Genomic DNA, 19,206 nt, shown 5'->3' with positions numbered 1-19,206 from the left:
CATGACTTAAAGAAACCACAAATCAAACCTTTTTAACTTTGTTTATTCATTGGTGCTCACACAAAATAACACATTCATAGAATTTCCCCCAAAGTACAGCAGCAGCAGCAGCATGGACCCTATTCCACATCATGATGGCCAAAGCTGTTACATTGTCCTGCAAAAACTGTTAACTTTATATAAATAATGTGTTCATGTTACGTTATAAGCAACATGCAAATTACAACGCAATTATTTAAAAAATTTACAATGGTAAGATTAAGACCGTAAAGATTTTTTTTTACCAACCCCTGACCCCCCCCCCCCCCCCCTTCACAAGATACTTTCTGAGAATACATTTAAACCATTTACAGAGTACAACGTTTGAGTATGACAAATCTGTTATGTAAATACACCATTATTAAGCCCATTATTATTAAAAATGGAATAAAATGAATCAAGTGGAGATTGATGGTCAGTGCTTCTTGTACTACCTGTTACACATCGTCTGTCTACTGCAATTCTAAACAAGTAATACCTACGGCATTTTGTTATTGCTACATATGCCTCATGAGTTACATCTTCAAAACCCTCACAATGATTCAAAGTGTTCATAGCCCTTCAAAACGTGTAGAACGGAAAGCTGCAAAAAACTAAAATGTACAGAAACCAAACAATCAGAATGTAGCAACTAACTGAAAATAAGAGAGAAACACTGAGCAGAAAGAAATCTGAAACGTCAGCCGAGAGGAGAGCAGATAGAAATCCTCACTCTTTATGCTCAATTATGTGTTTCAGTTAAGTTAGGAGTCTGACTAAAAACAAACCACTCACAAAAAACTGTTTCTAGTAATAATTTGTAAATGTTCTTAAAATTCAATCTCAGGTTCTATAAATACAGTTCATGGAGTTGTTCCAGATGTTGATGGCTGGGGAACGAGACTTTTAGCCTCCAGAGAAGCTAAATACACAAACATGTGACATCAAGATGTGACAAACTGGAAACAAAATAGAACAAAATTCAATAAAAGGTGCAGGAAAAACAGCAAGTCTGAGAACTGAGGGTGGAAAACGGGATTCAAAATAATTCACACTTCCCACGGTTTATTTCATGTAAACCACGGAATGAGCTAAAATAAGAGCGGACTATTCTGCACACAGGTTGAATTGGGTGAATTAAAAAATTTGAAGCGCATGTTTTGTGGATGATGTGTTGAAATAGACCGAGGAGGAGGAGGAGGGGGGTTGAGTGAGTGAGTATGGGGCATGCCAGCGCCACTGTTCCACAATCGGTATGATAAATACTCGGTTCACAAAAGTGCAGCAATTACAGAAAACGGGTCGGGAACTTCAAACTCCCAGAACCCCGCTGGGTGTTCAAAGACTGTTCACTGCCGTCAGTGACGATGTGCTCACAAACCCACAGCAGCCCTCAGCTCCATCAGGGAGAACCTCTGGTCTCCGTCTTTGTCGAAACATTCCATGGTGCGAGCGTTGGGATGCGGCTTTTTAAACACTCTCCTCAGGCCGCGGTAGTCCAATCCGGGAGACTCGCGTCCAACACCTTCCTGCTGGAAGATGTCCTCCAAGTCTGAAAAGAAAAGTTTTATTTAGAAACATGCAAAACCCGGTTCGTCTATGAGGGCAATGCTCTCGAAATGCCTTGCATTCACTGGAAGACGACAGCTGTTTCGATGTCGGCAAGGAAGCAAATATATGTATTTTCCCAATGTTACACTGTTCCTTTAATGAATGCTGACACATAAAACGGGATCGGTAATGTGCACCTTTCAGAGAACTGACTCCAGGCAGGAACACCCTCTTCGGGCATGCCGTCTCAGCGTTTCTCTTTGAGCGGTTTGGTGTTACGAAGCGTGGGCGTCTGCTTGTCTGAGGTTCTGTCAGTGGTGTGGATACCTCTGTGAGAATAAAGCAGAAAAATCATATTTAAATGGGACACGGGGCAAAGAAACACGCCGTCATAAAGTGCTTTATCGCACACTCTACCTTGCACATCCCCCGGTGTTGCTTTGGTTGTACTCGCTTCTTTCGCCGCATCGGTTGCTGGACTTTCACTGGCGATTCCTGCTGCGTCATCGTTCTTTGACTGTGAAGCAGATGAAGAGATGAAATGTAAAAATGCGTTAAGTGATTCCCAGCCGTGGCTACCTGTAATACAGCGTGAAGCGGCACATGACTCACGCTTCTCTTTGAGTCATTCTCTAATGACGACACTCTCTGCTGGAGTTCTGCCACCGTAGAGAGGAGGACGTGGACGTGCTCGTCAGTCTGTGTGTGACGCAGCTCCTCTGTCTTGTTCGCCTCACTCACAGCTTTCCTCAGCTCTGTGATGTCCTGTGACAAAAAACAAGCAATCCATGTAAAGCAACCTGCAGTTTACTGTTCGATGGGATTTGACTTGTAGGCATCCAATCAGTCCAAAGTTACAGGACTACGGAGATCTCAGCCAGCGAGTAATTCATCACATTATTTGCCGTTCCTCTCTTTGACATCCTGCAGATGTCTCAGATATTTGACCTAGTTTCACGCAGCGAACTAAAGCATTCCAGCTCCCAAAATAGATTGGCACTTGTTTCATGAATTATGAATGAAAAGCCGACGCATGGATCCAAGAAGTGACGGGACCTTCTTAACCCGACGGCTCCGTCAATGTGAGCCTGACGAGAAGTGCAGAAACATTCAGGAACGTGAGGGGAAACGAATAGACTAATGAATCGAGCAGCGGCTTCTGGTTTGTGTTCGTGCCGCGGTTGAGAGGCTCAGCCAACATTTATTTCATCAACACAATCATTTTGGCCATATTTAAGTAAATTTGTCTCAATTCTGAGTGTAACAAATATGCAGACGCAACACTACAGCTAGGAACTGAGGAGTGGGACGTTAGCACGCCATGTTATTCAACCTTTTCACTTGAGCAAAATGTACCGTTAGCTCATGTTATAAACACCGCTCAACATACGTTCACGCATTAATAATAAATGAGAAAAGCAGCCTCCAGCCATATGTGCAGGGAGCGTAGCGATGTAAATAAATAAAGACATGCCAGCAAACAAAATAAGTGATATATAACTTTGACTCATGAAACATCTTTGGAGAAAAGCGCTTGCAGTCGTGTACTCTATTTAAAAGGAACACAGCTTCAGGTTCCTCTGTGATGATCGCCATCTGCCCAAAACACTGCACTGACATCTTAACTCTTTAACGTGCAGTTTGAAAGGTAAAGCGATTCTCTTTGACGATTCTGCTTCTCATTGCAAACATTCATCATCCCCGTTAATGTGAGACAACAGTGTTGATTCATTCCGAGATAAAAATAGATGATTGAATGTACTTACAAAATAAAAGTCAATATATAACAAACAAATGTGGAACTTGTGCAAGTGAAAGCCTACACAATAATCCCAACGTAAGCATGGAAGAGATGTTTAGGTTTGAAAACTCTGACAGACTATTAAATCGGACCAAATCAGCTGTAAAAACAAGTGTTGAGTTTACCATTGTCTTCTTCAACTCTTCCTCTTTCTTCTGGTTTTCAAGCGCAGCCTGCATAGTCTTCACATCGTGCTGCACACTTGTCAGTGTGCTGCCAATAGTAGCAACACTCTGGAAGAGAAAAACACGTTTTGAATGCAGAACAATCACAACAACAAATATCAAAAGATTCTCCACCACATTTCTCCTTTTATTCCATTCGGCTGCGTCTTTACCTTTTGAAGCTCTTCCACTGTCGTGGGGAGGCTGACTAAGTCAGCGGCTGACTTCAAGTTGGCCTTTAAATGGTTCACTGCAGAGTCCAGCAAACTGATCTGCAGGAGGGAAACGACACGGAATATTCAGTTACACCTCTTACAACAGAATCAGCATTCTACTTAGATACTTCCAAAGAAAACTTGTGCAGCATTAACGTTAATTAAAGTACGGCCAACTGCTGCAAGTCTAGATGTTCTCCACCACTTTGTCATGAGCTCTGGTGTGTGTGTGTGTGTGTGTGTGTGACAATATGAATGCTATGGTAGCTTCAAACCAACTGACCTTTCTGTTCATTTCTGTGAGGTTCGACCAGAGCTTGCTCAACCCCTTGTCCCCGTTTTCAATGTCCTCGAGCTTCCTGTCCTTGTTTTTCAGGTCCTCACTTAGTTTTGGTATTTCACTCGATGACACCTTCTGGCTGGATTGCACTGTGATGAAAAGCATTACAGTAAGTTAAAAAGCAGCGATAAAGACCAAGGAACGCACGCGCAACGGGGATATAAAATGTTTAAGTGTTGGTGCAGTCAGCTTTTTATGACCCGTCACAAGGTAACTGTGTGTGACGGCGAGTCTTACTGCTATGCAGCTTTTCTTTCAGTGAGTCCAGATCTTCTTTCAGCGCAATCTGCATCCATATGAGTCCAGCACAGGCCATGACGCAGGCGGCCAGTACGATGAACAGAAACAAGGGGTAGCACACGGTGCAGCACTGCGTGTAGCTTCTTCTGTGAAGAGAAGCGACAAGGTAATGTTAGACATTACATCTGCAGCCGCCTTCATTATTAATGAAGGAGGTATTTTAAGAAGACTGTGTTCTGTGTCGTGGGAATTATGAGGATCACTGGTAAATAATGGTGTCTTATTATGTATATACTGGTGGAATATATCATATCAATAATCATGCTGAACGTAGTGTTGATTATTTCTGAATTTGGCTGATATCAAGCTTCACAAATAAAAAGGCTGAACAAGTTCTTAGTGTGCAGGATGTGTCATTCGACTCTGAAAAACAAAATTCAAGATGAAAGACTTTATTGTAATTCTTCAGCACATTAATGACGTCAATGAGTAAAAACACACCCCTTTGTACCTCTAAGAGCACAACAAACGTCTTTAAACTGATCACCACTCACTTCACAGTGCTCGCGCTGCTGCTCATGTTGTTGAACTCGTCGTCGTCCGAGCTGGACTCGGACTCGGAGTCCGGCGGCTCGGTGCGGAGGAGCCGGTGACCTGTCCCCTTCTTGGTCTTCTTCCTCTTGCTGTCTCCGAGTCCGATCAAGGCGTTCAGCTCCTTCCGCTTCTTCATCTTCTTCTGTGGGGTCAGCGAACCCGCCGAGCCCGATTTAAACCCCACAAATTCCAAAGTTTTGTCCAGTTTGGTGGATGTTGTCGTTTATTGTAGCAGCTAAGCTAACTCAGTGTTCTTTGGCTAGCTTGAATTTTAAACCACGCAACGTTGCTAACAAACACATCGGACTTTGTCAGTTGGTTGTTCAACAGCTGATTGGCATCACGTTACCGTCTCAAAAAGCTTCTGAAAAACAACTTTTTATACCAGTTGACGGGTTGTCACACAGGTTAGGTAACTCGGTTAGCATCTGATTGCTAACGGTAGCTAACACGGACTGACTATCGTTACTGTGCTGTCCGGAAGTATCACATCGTCTCAGTGAGGTTTTAAAATACCTCAACGTCGCTCGATTTGAAAAACACTACTTGAAGTATTACAGTAGATTAATAAAATCCGTCTATCGTAAAATCATAATATGCGGCAGTGTGTTTCCAGAAATCTGTCCTGCTGCCTGTATTGTTTGGGCGGGGCGTCCGAGTAACGTCTCAGCTGATTGGTGCAGCGGGCAGCTACAACTTCCGGTTCTCTGTGCTGTCAAGGTAGAGACACAGAGCGCGACACCACCAGCCCCCGACAGACCGTGCACATCGATGCTGAAAGTCAAGAACAATTTAAGTAAGTCGAATTAGCAAAAAGCAGAAAATTGGATATGAATATATTAGTGGAAATGTTCTTAACTAGCTAAAGACAATGAGAAGGGCTCCTGGTGTGCAACTTGTTAAAATAGGTACTCATGTTATGTGAAACAATGCGATAAAAGCTGGATATTAACTTGGCCATGCTTGTTAAAAATCGGTCTGGTGCCCAATAGCTAGTTCCAAGCTATAGTCGGTACCCATGTCAATTTTTATCTTATGTCCCCTTTCAAAGTGAATTTATTTGACTTTCATTTCCCTTTTTGGGGGGGTCTCACACTTCTTTATAGTGTGTTTTTGCACTAAGCTTTTCTTCTGCTAATTAGAACAGCAAGGTGAATCATGAGGCTAATTTAAAAGTCGAGTTAAATGGTCTCAGAGAAAAGTAGGTTATGTCATCTTTACCTTCTAAATCAGAGAAAAAAGCAGCAAGTGATCTCTTTTGAAAATGTTTGGCATTCTTCCCTGATAAACAAAACAAACGAATGAATCAATGATCAAAATCGCTGTAATGTTTTGTGCATTGACAAAGTGATGATTTGACAGATTTTTTTGTAGCTCTAGTTTGCATATTTGTAGCTTGCGTATTGTTCTGTCTACATGTTATCCCTTCAGGTCATTTTTGTGTCCGTGTGTTTACATAATATTTTCATGAAAGCACCACATTCTACGAAACAGGATTTCATTTTTTTGTTTCCATTCTGCTCCTCCAGCGGGGGTCCGGCTGACCCCGGAGCGCTATTGGGCCGACCCAGCAAGACACACGGACTGAGTGGAGGCAGGCTCTCTGCAGACTGGCCTTTAGCTCTTTCTCATTGAAGACGGACTCCCACTGGCCTGCTGTTGGCTTTGAAAATATGTTCCTTTATGTGCCCGGCCGCCCCATACTACTGCAGCACAATACTATTAATAATCACACTGAATGGGAATCTCCACACTGGACCAGTTTACTAGCTCACAAAGGAACCGGGATGCTCCTCAGCATCTCAGTATTGAGTTGCAAGAGACGAGGACCTACTGCTGATGTTTTATTATCTTCAGAAAAGACTTTCCCAAGCCAATGCTTGTCATTTCACAATAATAGCACGATGCCACCCACACAACTATACAAAGCTGATATTGTAATAGTCAGGCGGATGGGTGCATTAAACTGGGAGGCAGCTGCACCGTATTGTTTTGAATGCATTTACGACGTATAGGTAGCAGAGTGAAATCCAATGAGAGGCCGGTCTTCACTGAGAACACCTGGTGAGGTGGACAAGCATCCCGCTGAGGGCCCGTGAAGACCCCCACCAGCATGAGACCACGAATCAAAGCATCAGATGTGTTTCATCTCTCCGCTGGAGTCTCTGCTTTTCATCCCGGGTTAAGACTGAAAGGACGACACTTCAACTCCTGGCTCCTCACATCTTCAGCGCACGAGGTAGGGAGCGTCAGGCGTTAGAAGCCAACCACTGATTCCTACAAAACGCTTGTTTTCACACTTTGTTCACAGCGGGGCTCCTCACATCCTCCCCAGGAGTGATTTCTGTAACCGTCGGACGGGGAGCCGTCTCGGGTGCTTTCGGAGGATGTAGATAGCGGTGGCATGACAGGAAGTGCTGAATAGAATTGACTGCTAATTGAAGGCTTTCATCTGACACGGCAGGCCGTGTGAATACAGATCATCATCAGTTGGAGGCGGGGACGCGCTTAGAATACCAATTTCTCTCATTTAAAATTTTAGAAAATATTTAAACCATTATGTTGGATGGCTCTACTAGTACAAGAACGTTTCATCACGAAGCTGGCAGATGACATGGAACAGCATGGTTTTTTTAAAACGCTGACACATGCTTGAACTTATGAACTTCATCTCTTCATCGCTTTTTTTATTTGCTTAGCTTTCATTGCTTATTGTTATTAAAGGCTCGCAAAATAATGTGTGAATGTGTGATAATTAAGGTTCATCGGCGCTGTAGCCACTTCTCTTTGTACGTTGACGAATTTCTCCAAAACATGTGATTGTTGCATATTTAGTCATGAATATTTAAAGAATCATTGTGTAGCATTCAAATCGATATGATAATAATAGGCGTGTTTTCATAGAGTGAGTTGTTCGTATCCACATACGGAGCCGGTTGTCGTCATGGAGCCGGCCGCCATGTTTCTAAAGAATCCCAGAACGGACAAACCGAACACCGACTCAATCGCGTTCCTTTTGCGTTGGTAGTTCTCTTCCACGCTTCACACACGTGACAAATTTCAATTTGTTGCAATCTGCACCCTCACTGCTAGATGTCGCCAAACAGCACACACTGCACCTTTAACGCCACAGAGACATATCTCAGATGTCCGGAGCCTTTAATGCTGCAGTGACAATAAGGATGCACTAAATCAATTAGTAGGTTTTTTTTTTTATTATGTCATGAATATTTATTTAGGATATGAGTGAATATTTCCTCTCAAACTTCATATTCTGTTTGATTTCTTTGGTGTTCAGAGCCCAGTCCCATGTCAGCAGCATGTCCACGACACATCTGCTGCTGCAGATGAAACCCACATGACAAACGACTACAGAGCTGTGACACGAGAGTAGAGTGAAGAGTGATCGCTCTGCAGCATCTCAGTGACCCCCATCCCGCATGTGTCCTGTCAGTCACTGGCTGCTGGAGGCCTCTGATCGAGTACAAAAGGGAATCAGCAGGGGGCAATGTTCTCTCATCAAACAATCCAACACTTGAGTCGAGTACAGAGGAGCTCAGAGTTGCCGGCTCGGCTCTGGCTAATGGCTGCAATGCAAGCGTCTTTCACTATGCAGCGCGGCGGTCATCATTGATAATTCCTGCGCCGTGATATCGACTGCAGCATCCTGTGCAGAGCTCTTGAGATTGTAAAGGGCTTGTACACCTAAATATTTTACACACTGCCCGACTCAACATCAGCCACACACACACACACACACAGTCAGCTGTGTTTCGGGAGCAAAAAAAAATGCATTTGAGATCATGTAACCATTAATAATTAACCCAATTGTTACATCCTGGTTGCCTGTGGAAATATTTTCAGTGTAAAAAGCAAAGAGGGAGCAGGGAGACGACAGTTTGACGACTGCTGCTTTGGTCGTAACTCTCTGTGTCTGGAAGTGTCGCTTAAATGCCTTAAAAAGCTAAAGAACAGCAGACGGGCGACATGATGATGGAGCGAATCATTCTCTGTCTTCTGTGCCAGAAATCACACTTAACTGTAGAGGCCGCCACCGCAGTGATACAGCAAAGGTCTGGTATCGTCTAAAATAGATAAAAGGGAATAGATTAATATATTAAGCAAATTAAAAGGAGACAGGGAGAGAGAGAGAGAGAGAGAGAGAGAGCTCTTTGATTGAATTCTGTTGAAAGTTCAAACCTTATGCGCAGTAAATTAGTTTGTTGTTTATCGTGAATCCTTTTTCCCCCCAAATCACTCGAAGCGTGTTCCTGCAGCTCAACATGGAGGCTTGTATGACCCATCTCTGTGCTGTTAATAAAGCCCTCGTGCTGATCGCTCTCCCGTATTGTGTAAGGCAGCTGGAGTACAAGACAGAAATATCAGACATTTTAAATTCAATGAGATTTAAGGATTGGTTTCACAGACAGACAGTCAAAGTTCTCTTTTTCAGTGTATTAGACCAGGATTAGTTTAATCCTTGTCTGTGAAATAGGCCCTTCATTTTCCTGGTAATGTCTTCAGTGCACCAGGTATCTTCTTCTTCTTCTTCTTTGGTTTCTCACTTATTTGCAGAGGAGAAGAGGGAAAAAAAAGAGACGATTCAAATCCATATAATCACATTCTTTTCAGTTTTTGAAATGGTTTCAAGCAAGTTCACTGATTTGCAGCATAGTCAAGAGAGGGCAGTGGAAGAGTGAAACGCAACAGGAGAAGAATCAAGGAGGCGAACCGAGGAGGAGGAGGAGGAGGAGGAGGAGGAGGAGGAGGGCGAGGACATGTTGACATGTAAAGGAAATCAGGAAACAGACAACAGGCCAGAGGAGGCGTGGAGCGTCTGAAGGGGGGAAATTCATTAGAGTTTTGCAGATTTGATTAAAAACTGTTTATGTGAGTGATTAAAGCGTGACACGGAGGGAATGGATTCTATCGACGTCTACAGATTGAATCTCATAGACGACGAGATCGATGCTTATTTTTCCACGACTGTTTCAATAAGGTGGAACGGGATTTTGCTGATATTGCACCTGTTTTTCCAAGGAAGCCCCCAGTAAATTGTGGCAAACAGAAACACGGCTCTGGCCTAGATTCCTCTCACACGGCGGCTATTTCATTAAGTACATCCAGCTCGCAGCAGAGCGGGCTGCTGACGCTCCTCTGTGAGGAGAGCTGATGGGTTCTGTGCTCTACAACAGCCTCTGTTACCAGAGATGGATATTATGGAGTTTGTTCTTCACTCCTCATATCTTCTTGCTTATTCAAATCCTCTTTCTAGAGTTTTCCTCAAACTACTATTAACGGCTTACATCTTTCCGTTACACACCGAGTGCTTTAAAAATACATCTCGGAGGCAAATACAGAGTTGTTTTTTCCCTCAAAGTCAGGGAGTGAAAAGTGACATCCTATCCCACACTGTAATTTGTAAGTTGTATTGGCAGTTGCATAAACTGGAGTGTGTGTGTGTGTGTGTGGCTGGCAGCGGTCTTTCTGAGTTGTTTAAAAGCGAGTTTAACATTTCAGTGGTGGCAGACGTACTGCGATCTTTTATTTAGGTAAAAATAACAACTCAACCATGTATAAATACTCTGTTACTCTGTTAAGTAAAAGTCCTGCATTCAAAATGCTACTTAAGTAAAAGTGCAGAAGTATTTACGTAGAAAAAGAAGTCGTTATACGCAGAATGACCCCTGTCTGAATCATATATATTATATAATTGCAATACAATGATTGGTTCTTTTAAAGTGTAAGCATCACTTTAATGTAGCATGTGGGGCTAATTTTAACTTTACATAGTGCTGCATAACTTAATCTATAATAATATCATAATTCATTTCATTATATTTTGCATTAGTAATCTGAATCTGCAAAGTAACAACAATAGTACCTAAAATAAATGTAATGCAGTAAAAGTGCAATATCGCTCTATGAAATGTAGTGGAGTAGAAGTATAAAAATACTCAAGTGAAGTACCAGTACCTCAAAATTGTACTTAAGTACACGACTAGAGTACTGCACTTTCAAACGTTAACTTCAAAGAATACAGAAGAGTAATATATAATATATACATTACCTCTGTTCTTCCCACATTTTAACAGAGCTGTGAGTGTTGAACTCTAACGAGCAAAGTAAAACATGACCTGTGTATTTATTCATTGCATTGTGGCGTCAATATCACCAAGTCCCATTATTTTCTCCTTTAAAGTCTAATTATCCAAATCTAAGTATTAATTCCACTAACTCTGCGTGGGAGAGTTACAAATATTACACCCATTATTCATAATGTCTGTTTCATTCACAAAGACCTTACACATGTGTGGTTTGAACTAACGGGAACATCTGCTCAGTGTTAAGGAACCGGAGTCGTGGAACAGTGGCAGTTTATTACAGCGTCTACTTTTCATTTACTGGAGATCAGCCTTGAGTCAGTCCAGAAAATATCTTAATATCTGCTGTAAACCCAATTATGTTCTCACTTTAATTATATTTATAAAGATAAAAGGCTATTTAATAACATTAAAGCTTCGATTGTAGGTATTTTTCAGGATGTTTTGAATAGAGAGAGAGAAAGCAGGCCAGTCCTCGCTTCTTTCCGAGTAAACAAACATGAAGTGGCAAAAATAGATTATTTTTAAAAATTCTGCTTCTGAATGTCATTTTAGTCGCAGAAACTGACACAGCTGTGTTTGGGGGAGAAAACGGCACCACACAGACATTTTGAGCTTGTCTCCAGCATCATGCTGAATGGCGCGCTGTGCTGCTGTTTGCTTGTTTGTGGTCGACCCCCTTTTTTTCCACTTGCTCGATTCCTGCAAAGCCTCCCTCGATCCCGGTCCATTAATGAGCTGTTTTTTTGTTGCCCTCCGAGCTATCGCTGACTGGAGGGTTTGTGGGATGTCCAATGCACGGAAAGCGCAGGAGGGTTGTCTGTTTCTGAGATACTGGAACCATCACGCCTGGCAAGGACAATCACAGCAGCACCCTCAGTGTCGCTTAATTGTGCAAAGCCTGCTTTGTTCTTGCAAACCACAGCCATGTGCCTCTGATTCACATTCATGTCCATGAATGCATAACAATATTCTCCTAACTGTTCCGGATCATTGCGAGTAACAAAGATGTGCCCCAGTTATAAAGCAGCAAAGAGTTATTACTGTAGCTATAATGTGAAGGAAACAAAAAGGGAAATTTGCAAATGTTGTTGTCCACGAGCATAATTTGTCCTCGGCACATTGCGCGCTAAATGAAATGTGCTTCTAACTTAATGTTGAGGTGCAGGCAACGCTGTTTAGGCTCTTTGTGCTCGGCTGCATTCATCTACTGTCAAGCTCAAGTTGATCTGCAATTCTCTTTGTAGCGGATCCTCTCCCAGCATCTCCGATCCAGACGCACGAGGGAGAAACCTTGACGGAGGCGCACGAGAGGGAAAAACAGCACATTTGGGTATGACTAAAACCTTCAAAGCATTCTCTGTCAGCCCGGTCTTTTTAGTGATGCAACCCTATAGTGCCAACGAGCGGCACATGGAGAAAAGATACTGTATATATTTCTCGGCAGCATGTGTTATATGTGTTTCTCTGGACCTTGAGGTTCATGGAGCTCCCGCAAAATGAAGTGAGAGCTTGCAGCAGCTGCCAGACGGCACGTTGTATAGAAATACTACCTCCTCTGATGAGGTCGAGAGGAAAGGAAATAAGAGGATTAGGGCCGGTAATGTGTGTGTAACCTCCCACTAAGACAAGTGTGCCTTGCTGCAGAATACCTGTGGCTCTTGTAAGGGCTGTTTACAATGGATCCATAGACTGTCACAAGACAAAGGAGGAGTGTTCTGATTGGCTGGTGGAGGTTGTGTGGAGGCAGACGTGATTCTTACATAAAGAGCTGAAGGTCATCAACGGCACCTTATTTTAGTGGTAAAATGCACGTTCTGAATCTCATCTGCATGGCTTCTGAAAATCTCTATTACTACCTAATTTGTGGTTATTTATTGTAAATTGCAATTAAATGTGGGTTAACACCTTTGCGGCAGATGGGCTCCCAAAGCGCCCTGAACATATTTAAAAGGGAATTTAATGACCTTAATGAATAGCCTTTGAGTTTGAGAAATGATCTAAGAAACGTCGTTAGCAAAGAAGAATCTGCGGTGTTGTAAATCACCGGCCTGTGTTGTTCACCGCATATGCAAAGGATTTATTTGCAGTCTGGTGTTTGGAGTACTTTAAAGCAACAACAACAACAACAAAAGTGTGTTATGCTCAAGGTCTACTCGGGCTGAATTTTGCAATTGAAGTCATAAATAAACTGGATGGAACACGTTTATTTGCTCAAAAACACCGGACAGAGTAGCGAAATGTAGCGGGAAAAATGCCAAAAAAACAAAACTATTCCCACATTTGCCCCATTATCACATCCCGGTAATAAAAGGTTTGATTGATGAAGGCGTTGGCAGAGCAGTGGAAATCGCTCTCTTGCTATATTTACATGCGGTAAATCACTGCCTGCAGAGTCATTTGGCATTTGTGCCATCTGCAAACATTAATAAGACATAAATAAATACAGTGAGGGAAAGGTGATTGCCTACGTCTGTGGGGATTTTGGAGCAAAAAGAGTTCCAACACTTTGTAGGAGCGTCCTTGCCAAAGCCTCTATCAGCTTCCTAAATCACATCAGATGTTTGGGCTTTATAGGGATTGAAATTGTTATTAGCCCGAGCACCCACTCGGCTGTTCTTTTCTCTGCTGCGAAACAAAGCCCCACACAATAATGACTTCTGCTCAGTGTGCTGTTCCTTCTGCAGGACTTTTAAAACAGGCAGGTGAATGGTAGTTAATATATGAGCGAATATATATCTCTCGAAAAGACTCTGCAAAACATGTCTTTGATGGATCAGAGGAGAACCCTCCGTGAAACAATGAACACCATGTCGGCTCTCGGTAGACACGTCGTTGCTGAGCGTGCAGACGTTTTGCTCAGCAGGAGGGATTACGGGAGAAGGTGGAGTGTTTGTGCCGTCCACTGCATGTTTCCTAAATTACACTGTGCGGGTCATTTCCATGGGGGTGTGGGGGGCGGGAGTAGGCCTGCAGCGTATCTAATTTGTCTATAATACCAGCAGAAATGGAGAATCTCCTGCCAAGCAGCATCTCAACTTCTCCCTTTGTCCGACATCCTGTTGCCCGGATTGCAAAACTCTGCCGATATTCCACGAAATCAGACGTAAAACCCCAAACAAGTCACGCACTGGAAGGATTGTTTTATGGATATCCAATCTGTGCTAAGTATTCAATTAGTGGTTTAGTTTTTATAGGAGATGTAGATCGAAAACACATTGAACGTGAATCTTTTTATTTTCTGCTGCTACTCTGATTGACAATTTACCAAAAACATTTTTATGTACGAAATGCATAAATGTAATTTTTTTTTTTTATAGCTGTTTAAATTAAATAATATAATATAAATTATGAATTATACTAACCCTGATCAGCAGTACAGTGTAGCTGGTTGTACAGGTTTGAATGTGTGTAACCGTCCTATAGTACATGGTCATGTAATAATAAAACAAAAAAGCTGTATTTATTTTATAAGATCAATCCAATATATGAGCCAAAATATGCTCAGTATATCTCTTATTATTTAAGATATTTTTCTTCTTTAATTATGAAGTGCAGTAATGAACGAGAATTCCTGTTAATATAATATTCTAGCCGTCTTCACTGAAGGCAGTAGCGCCGTATTAATATGAAGCGAGATGTATGATGGTATGATGTCCCTTTGCAGCAGCAGTGTGTGTTTCTACTGTCGGGCTGTATGTGTTGAAACACCTTCCCTCCTTTGTTGTGTGAACTAAAGGCTCTGACATGTATGCATTTCTGTCATTCATTCTCCTCCTCCTCTAATACAAGAAACCTTGGACTCCATGGAAATCCCATTCATTGGCAACAATACAGAGAATCTAAGTATAGAGAGAGAGAGAACGCGCTTTTTCTTCTCAGGAGGGGAAATAAGAAAAAAGAATCATTCATTCCTCTGCATGGTCAGAAATGTACAGTCATGCTGGTTCAATTTAACACTGCTCCGAGGAGTGTAATGATATTACTCACTAAGCAGCGGGTGCAGTGTTAAGCATTAATTTGTGTGTTTAATAAATACGACCACTGCTGCTACTAATGCCGGGGCTGCTTCTGTCACGTGGGTGCAAAAAAAAAAAAAAAAAAAAAAAAAAGTTCTCAAAGGAGATGAAATCTTTTTTTTTTTTTTTTTTTTCAAATTGCATTCGAGGCAAACCGAGCCAAGCAAGCGTTTGACATTCAGGTGTTGGTCGGAGGCTCGGATGTGCTTGACTATTTCAAATTGATTACAGGGTGAACGATGGCTGCCAGACCTAAATTTAGGATCGCTTTCACAAGTGAGATCTGAGATTTTTCTCCGTATAGGCTCCAGTCAGAGTGCTCCCTGTCGCTCAGGGTTGCCAGCTGCTTCTAAACTAGTGTTCAAAGTTTGGCACAGAATTGTCTCTTCTTCAATAACCAGTGAGCGTATTTCTCCTCTAACCTCCTTGTAGCCACAGATGAAAGTTAACCTCTGCTTAATTATCTTCTACTTCTGTGCCTGCCTCCTTTGTGTCCGAGTTAACATTTATATTATAAATAAAACCTTCCAGAAATAGACACAATAACCTTTTGTTCTCTCTCGGGTAAAAGAGTTAAAACACTTGAAGCCCTTATGACGGCTCAGAGTTCAACCTCTACTGTTGCTGCGCTACACAATCCATTAAAAATATAGCTGTGGTATTAATAGCAGTTGAACTTAAATTAGATGAAAATTAAGATGGGCATCTGCTTGTCTGTTAGTGACATACCGTGTATCTACACTCAAACTAAAAATAAGCAAAAAAGACGGAACATAAAAATCATGTTTTTTGATATTAAAATACGACTCATTTACAGCTGCAGTGTTACAATGCAGTCTACTACCATCATGAATGTTAGAGAAATGTTCATTTAATGGCTGTCCTGGAGGCTGTACTTTGTGGTGCTGTAGCATTGTATTGCATTAATACTGAGAGGAAGAATTGTATTGATATTATATGAGAGATGGATGTATTTGCCCTATAAAGCCTGCAGTGTAATCAATTGGAGTGCCTTTTAATCCACATCTAAACATGTACTTTAAATTACATTTTTTATTTATTTTTATTTACTGTATTTATTAAATTTAGCCATACCCAAATTATGACATCATTATATTGCAATATTTACACCATCACATTGCGTCCGATCTGCAAACATCATATCTGTCATTTGTCAATCATCTGTCCACAAAAGTGAAGGATTTTGTCAAAACCTTCACGATAAGCCAGAGAATTAATGAAAACGTGGGAGTTTTTAACAGCGGTAACAAAAACGCAATAATTGTGATTGAAATATCTTTTGACACCGATGATTTGGGGCGACCCAGGACTCGGCGCCGTCATCCCTCTGCCCTGCCTACGTTCCTAAATGTCTCGCTGCACCGTGCCACACTGCTGCGCTACGTGTCATGTTGATATTGACAAAACGCATTCACGTCAATTCACACCCTCTAGTTCGTCCCTCTCATGGACGGCAACAAGGAGCACACTTGGGCCGCAAGAGGAGCTGTAACACGATCACTACAACACAACAACACCGACCAATTGACTTCTATTAGTGTCAGGTCTCTTGCTAACACAACTGTGGTGGTCTATTTAACCGCTGCGGAGTGCAGACCCTATGTAAAAATCCATATCGCTGCATGTTGTCACCGCATGTCTATTTCACAGTAACATAATTCCTGTAATAGGTGTCTGGTAACTCTCGGTGTTGACTGTATAATCAGTGCAGAAAAAGCCCTCGGTGCTCAGTTTATTCTATACAATGTCTCCAAAAAACAGTGAAACTGGGAAGTGCTGTTGTAAAACGGTAGAGCCACGCTGCTGCTGCTGCTGTTCCTTACTTTCCGCGGATCACTTGCTGTGGATTTCTAGAGCTGGAGAGTGAATTTTGTCACACTGTATGGTGCTTAAAAACAAGAGGTTAGCAAAACATAACCTGCCTGTCGGAGGCAATATGGTGTGGAAGGGCCTGCTGTTTCCGTTAATTCCCAGAGCAAGAATATCCACACAATTAGAAATTATCAGCACAAGAAATCTGTGCCAGCAGCACACAATAACACATGTTGGTGGGCCTGATGCTATAGAGTCAGACAAGGAAACATAATGGCTAAATGAACTACCCGACTGTTACTGTTTGTGTCACAGCTTGGGATAACCATTAGTTTTAGATTTTTAAAAAGTGTTATGATGAGGGTCTGTAAGGCAACAGATGTGGGCAAGCTAGCCCTCTTTACATAATAATACTTAACATAATAGATAACCCAGGGAGAAGTCGTTCGGTGCAAGCGGACGCTCTGCTGCAATTATGCAACACATGTATTTGTGAATTTGGATTTAATTAATAAAATATCGCAAAAATTGTTTTTCATTCAAGTCAGAAATATAACTGAATACAGCAACAGAGTGTTAGTATACATAGCACAATAATAATTATGATGGAGAGCAAAAAATAAAGCTTTCTATTTTTTCTTTAACTCACATACAATTGTTCAAATATTTAATCATTTACATATTCTTTATTTTCCCCGTGCATTTCCCAATTTTCTAAAGCATTTAATGGTGTGTGTGTGTGTGTGTGTGTGTGTGTGTGTGAGAGAGTGTGTGAGACATCCGTGGCGCCATTAATAGTACTGTGGCTCGCTAGCTTAACTGGAAACACTGGTGACTAAACAGACATGAGCGTCAGCCTTTTCCGCTCTCCAGCTAGCTGAAGCTAGCTTGCATGCAGTGTTTGTACTGCATTGCTGTGTAAACACTAGCCGGCAAGCAAATGCTAACAAAGTTATCCAGCTTATGCTACTTATACGTTTTTGTTTACTTATTTTGACATCATGAGAGAAAAGAGACGTTATATCATACATGTCTACAACATGTCTCAGATGCCTGGACTTACACTTAGATGAAGATGAAGTGATGAAGATAGAAGCATGGCGTCTGTGAGCTTATGTTATGTTCTTCCATGGGGAATTTTTTTGACTTAATTTTACTGCATTTTGCTGCAGTTTCAGGGCTCCATCGCTTCCAGAACTGAACGCTATGTTTGAAATTATGTTTAACAGAATATTCTTTTCCAGTAAGCGTTTACTTGTCCACTTTCTCACTTTCAATTGCAAACATACATTCTTTTATGTTAATGTGAAATGACATTTGACTTTCATTTTAAATTACTCTCACATCATTTTCGAATCATTTACTTAAGCTTCAAAGCCACGTTGAAAATAGAAAGAAAGGTTGCATCCTCTTGTTGTTGTGTTAGTAATGTTTGAATGTTCTGTGGGAATCTCATTTTGGAATGAAACTCTTCACTTGATACAGATTTATCCAATTATAATGTCATTTTTTTTTTTTAAGTTCTGCTCCATGTTGAACAGAGAGAATGTAAACCGGGGCTTGATCTGCTCGTGTCATTAGATCTGGCAGTGAGGATTGGGCGCTACCATGGGGCGAGATTAACCCTGTCCTCTGCCGTTTGATGTGGTCGGCTGATGCAAAGCGTCACAGTCCACTGTGTGCAGACACAAACCGGTCTGGGAAGCTCGAGAGTCGTGTGTGAGGCATGCGAAGACGGTACATGAAGCATGCTTCCCTGCTCGCCCTCTTCCTAACAGCTTCCAGTCAGGGATGATGTCACTCCTTGCCCTGCAGAGGAGTAATCAGTCTCTTGCATGCCTGAAGGGCCCCGTAGGAGTTATCAGTCTTTGATAGTTGACTCCATTTTGCAGCTGATTCAATCCGAAACACTTTAAGGCTCCCCGCGTGAGCGCGTAACAAACATACTTAAGCATTTCCTCCGTTAGAAGTGGAGGAAGTCCTCCGCCAAGCCTTCCCTAGTTATGTTCTAGTTGCGGAGTGTTAATATCAGAGCAGACGCGGCGCTACGCCTTGCAAGAGGTATGATTACATACATACACATGAAAGTGGGAGACGCAGGGCGACAGATTCACACGCACACACCCTCGGGCTGATACAAGCACGCACGCTCAGCTCAGTGTGCCACTTCCTCATCTCCTGCTGCTCTGTCCTTAAACCTCTTCACCCTCCACGCAGGGAGCAGACACTGTGCTCTTTTCTCTTTGTCATGGTAATACCACTAAGCCTAACTGTCCCCCATTTTGCCTGTCAACTTGCATTTATTTTGTTTTCCTTTTTTCTTTTCT

The 19,206-nt window shown here is 42.1% G+C and overlaps 2 protein-coding genes across 2 annotated transcripts in view; one reads left to right on the top strand and one right to left on the bottom strand.

Moving 5' to 3' along the window:
• Nucleotides 1-27: 27 nt before the first annotated feature.
• Nucleotides 28-5,581, bottom strand: efcab14 (EF-hand calcium binding domain 14). The gene is made up of 9 exons (XM_076098736.1): nucleotides 4,884-5,581; nucleotides 4,327-4,475; nucleotides 4,033-4,178; nucleotides 3,708-3,806; nucleotides 3,496-3,603; nucleotides 2,182-2,334; nucleotides 1,987-2,086; nucleotides 1,767-1,898; nucleotides 28-1,570 (listed from the first exon to the last, which is right to left on the bottom strand). The coding sequence occupies exons 1-9, from the start codon at nucleotides 5,057-5,059 to the stop codon at nucleotides 1,392-1,394; spliced, it is 1,242 nt and encodes a 413-aa protein (XP_075954851.1). The 5' UTR covers nucleotides 5,060-5,581; the 3' UTR covers nucleotides 28-1,391.
• adgrl2b.1 (adhesion G protein-coupled receptor L2b, tandem duplicate 1) overlaps nucleotides 4,877-19,206 on the top strand; it is a 121,890-nt gene continuing 107,560 nt past the window's right edge. The window contains exons 1-3 of the mRNA XM_076098727.1: nucleotides 4,877-5,719; nucleotides 6,453-7,162; nucleotides 12,275-12,360. The gene's annotated coding sequence lies outside the window, so the exon portion shown is untranslated. The remainder of the gene's footprint in view (nucleotides 5,720-6,452; nucleotides 7,163-12,274; nucleotides 12,361-19,206) is intronic.

This window comes from Anarhichas minor, unplaced genomic scaffold (assembly GCF_050575085.1).
Source record: "Anarhichas minor isolate MPS153535 unplaced genomic scaffold, ASM5057508v1 ptg000024l, whole genome shotgun sequence".
In the NCBI taxonomy this organism is placed as follows: Eukaryota; Metazoa; Chordata; class Actinopteri; order Perciformes; family Anarhichadidae; genus Anarhichas; species Anarhichas minor.
Note: the sequence above shows the minus strand (reverse complement) of the source record. Positions and strands in the feature narration are given on the sequence as shown.

Coding starts and splice junctions, on each gene's coding strand:
- efcab14 (XM_076098736.1), bottom strand. CDS start 5,059: ATGAAGAAGCGGAAGGAGCTGAACGCCTTGATCGGACTCGGAGACAGC. Junction 3,604..3,707: donor CAGTGGAAGAGCTTCAAAAG/GTAAAGACGCAG, acceptor TTTCTCTTCCAG/AGTGTTGCTACTATTGGCAG. Junction 1,899..1,986: donor AACACCGGGGGATGTGCAAG/GTAGAGTGTGCG, acceptor TTATTCTCACAG/AGGTATCCACACCACTGACA.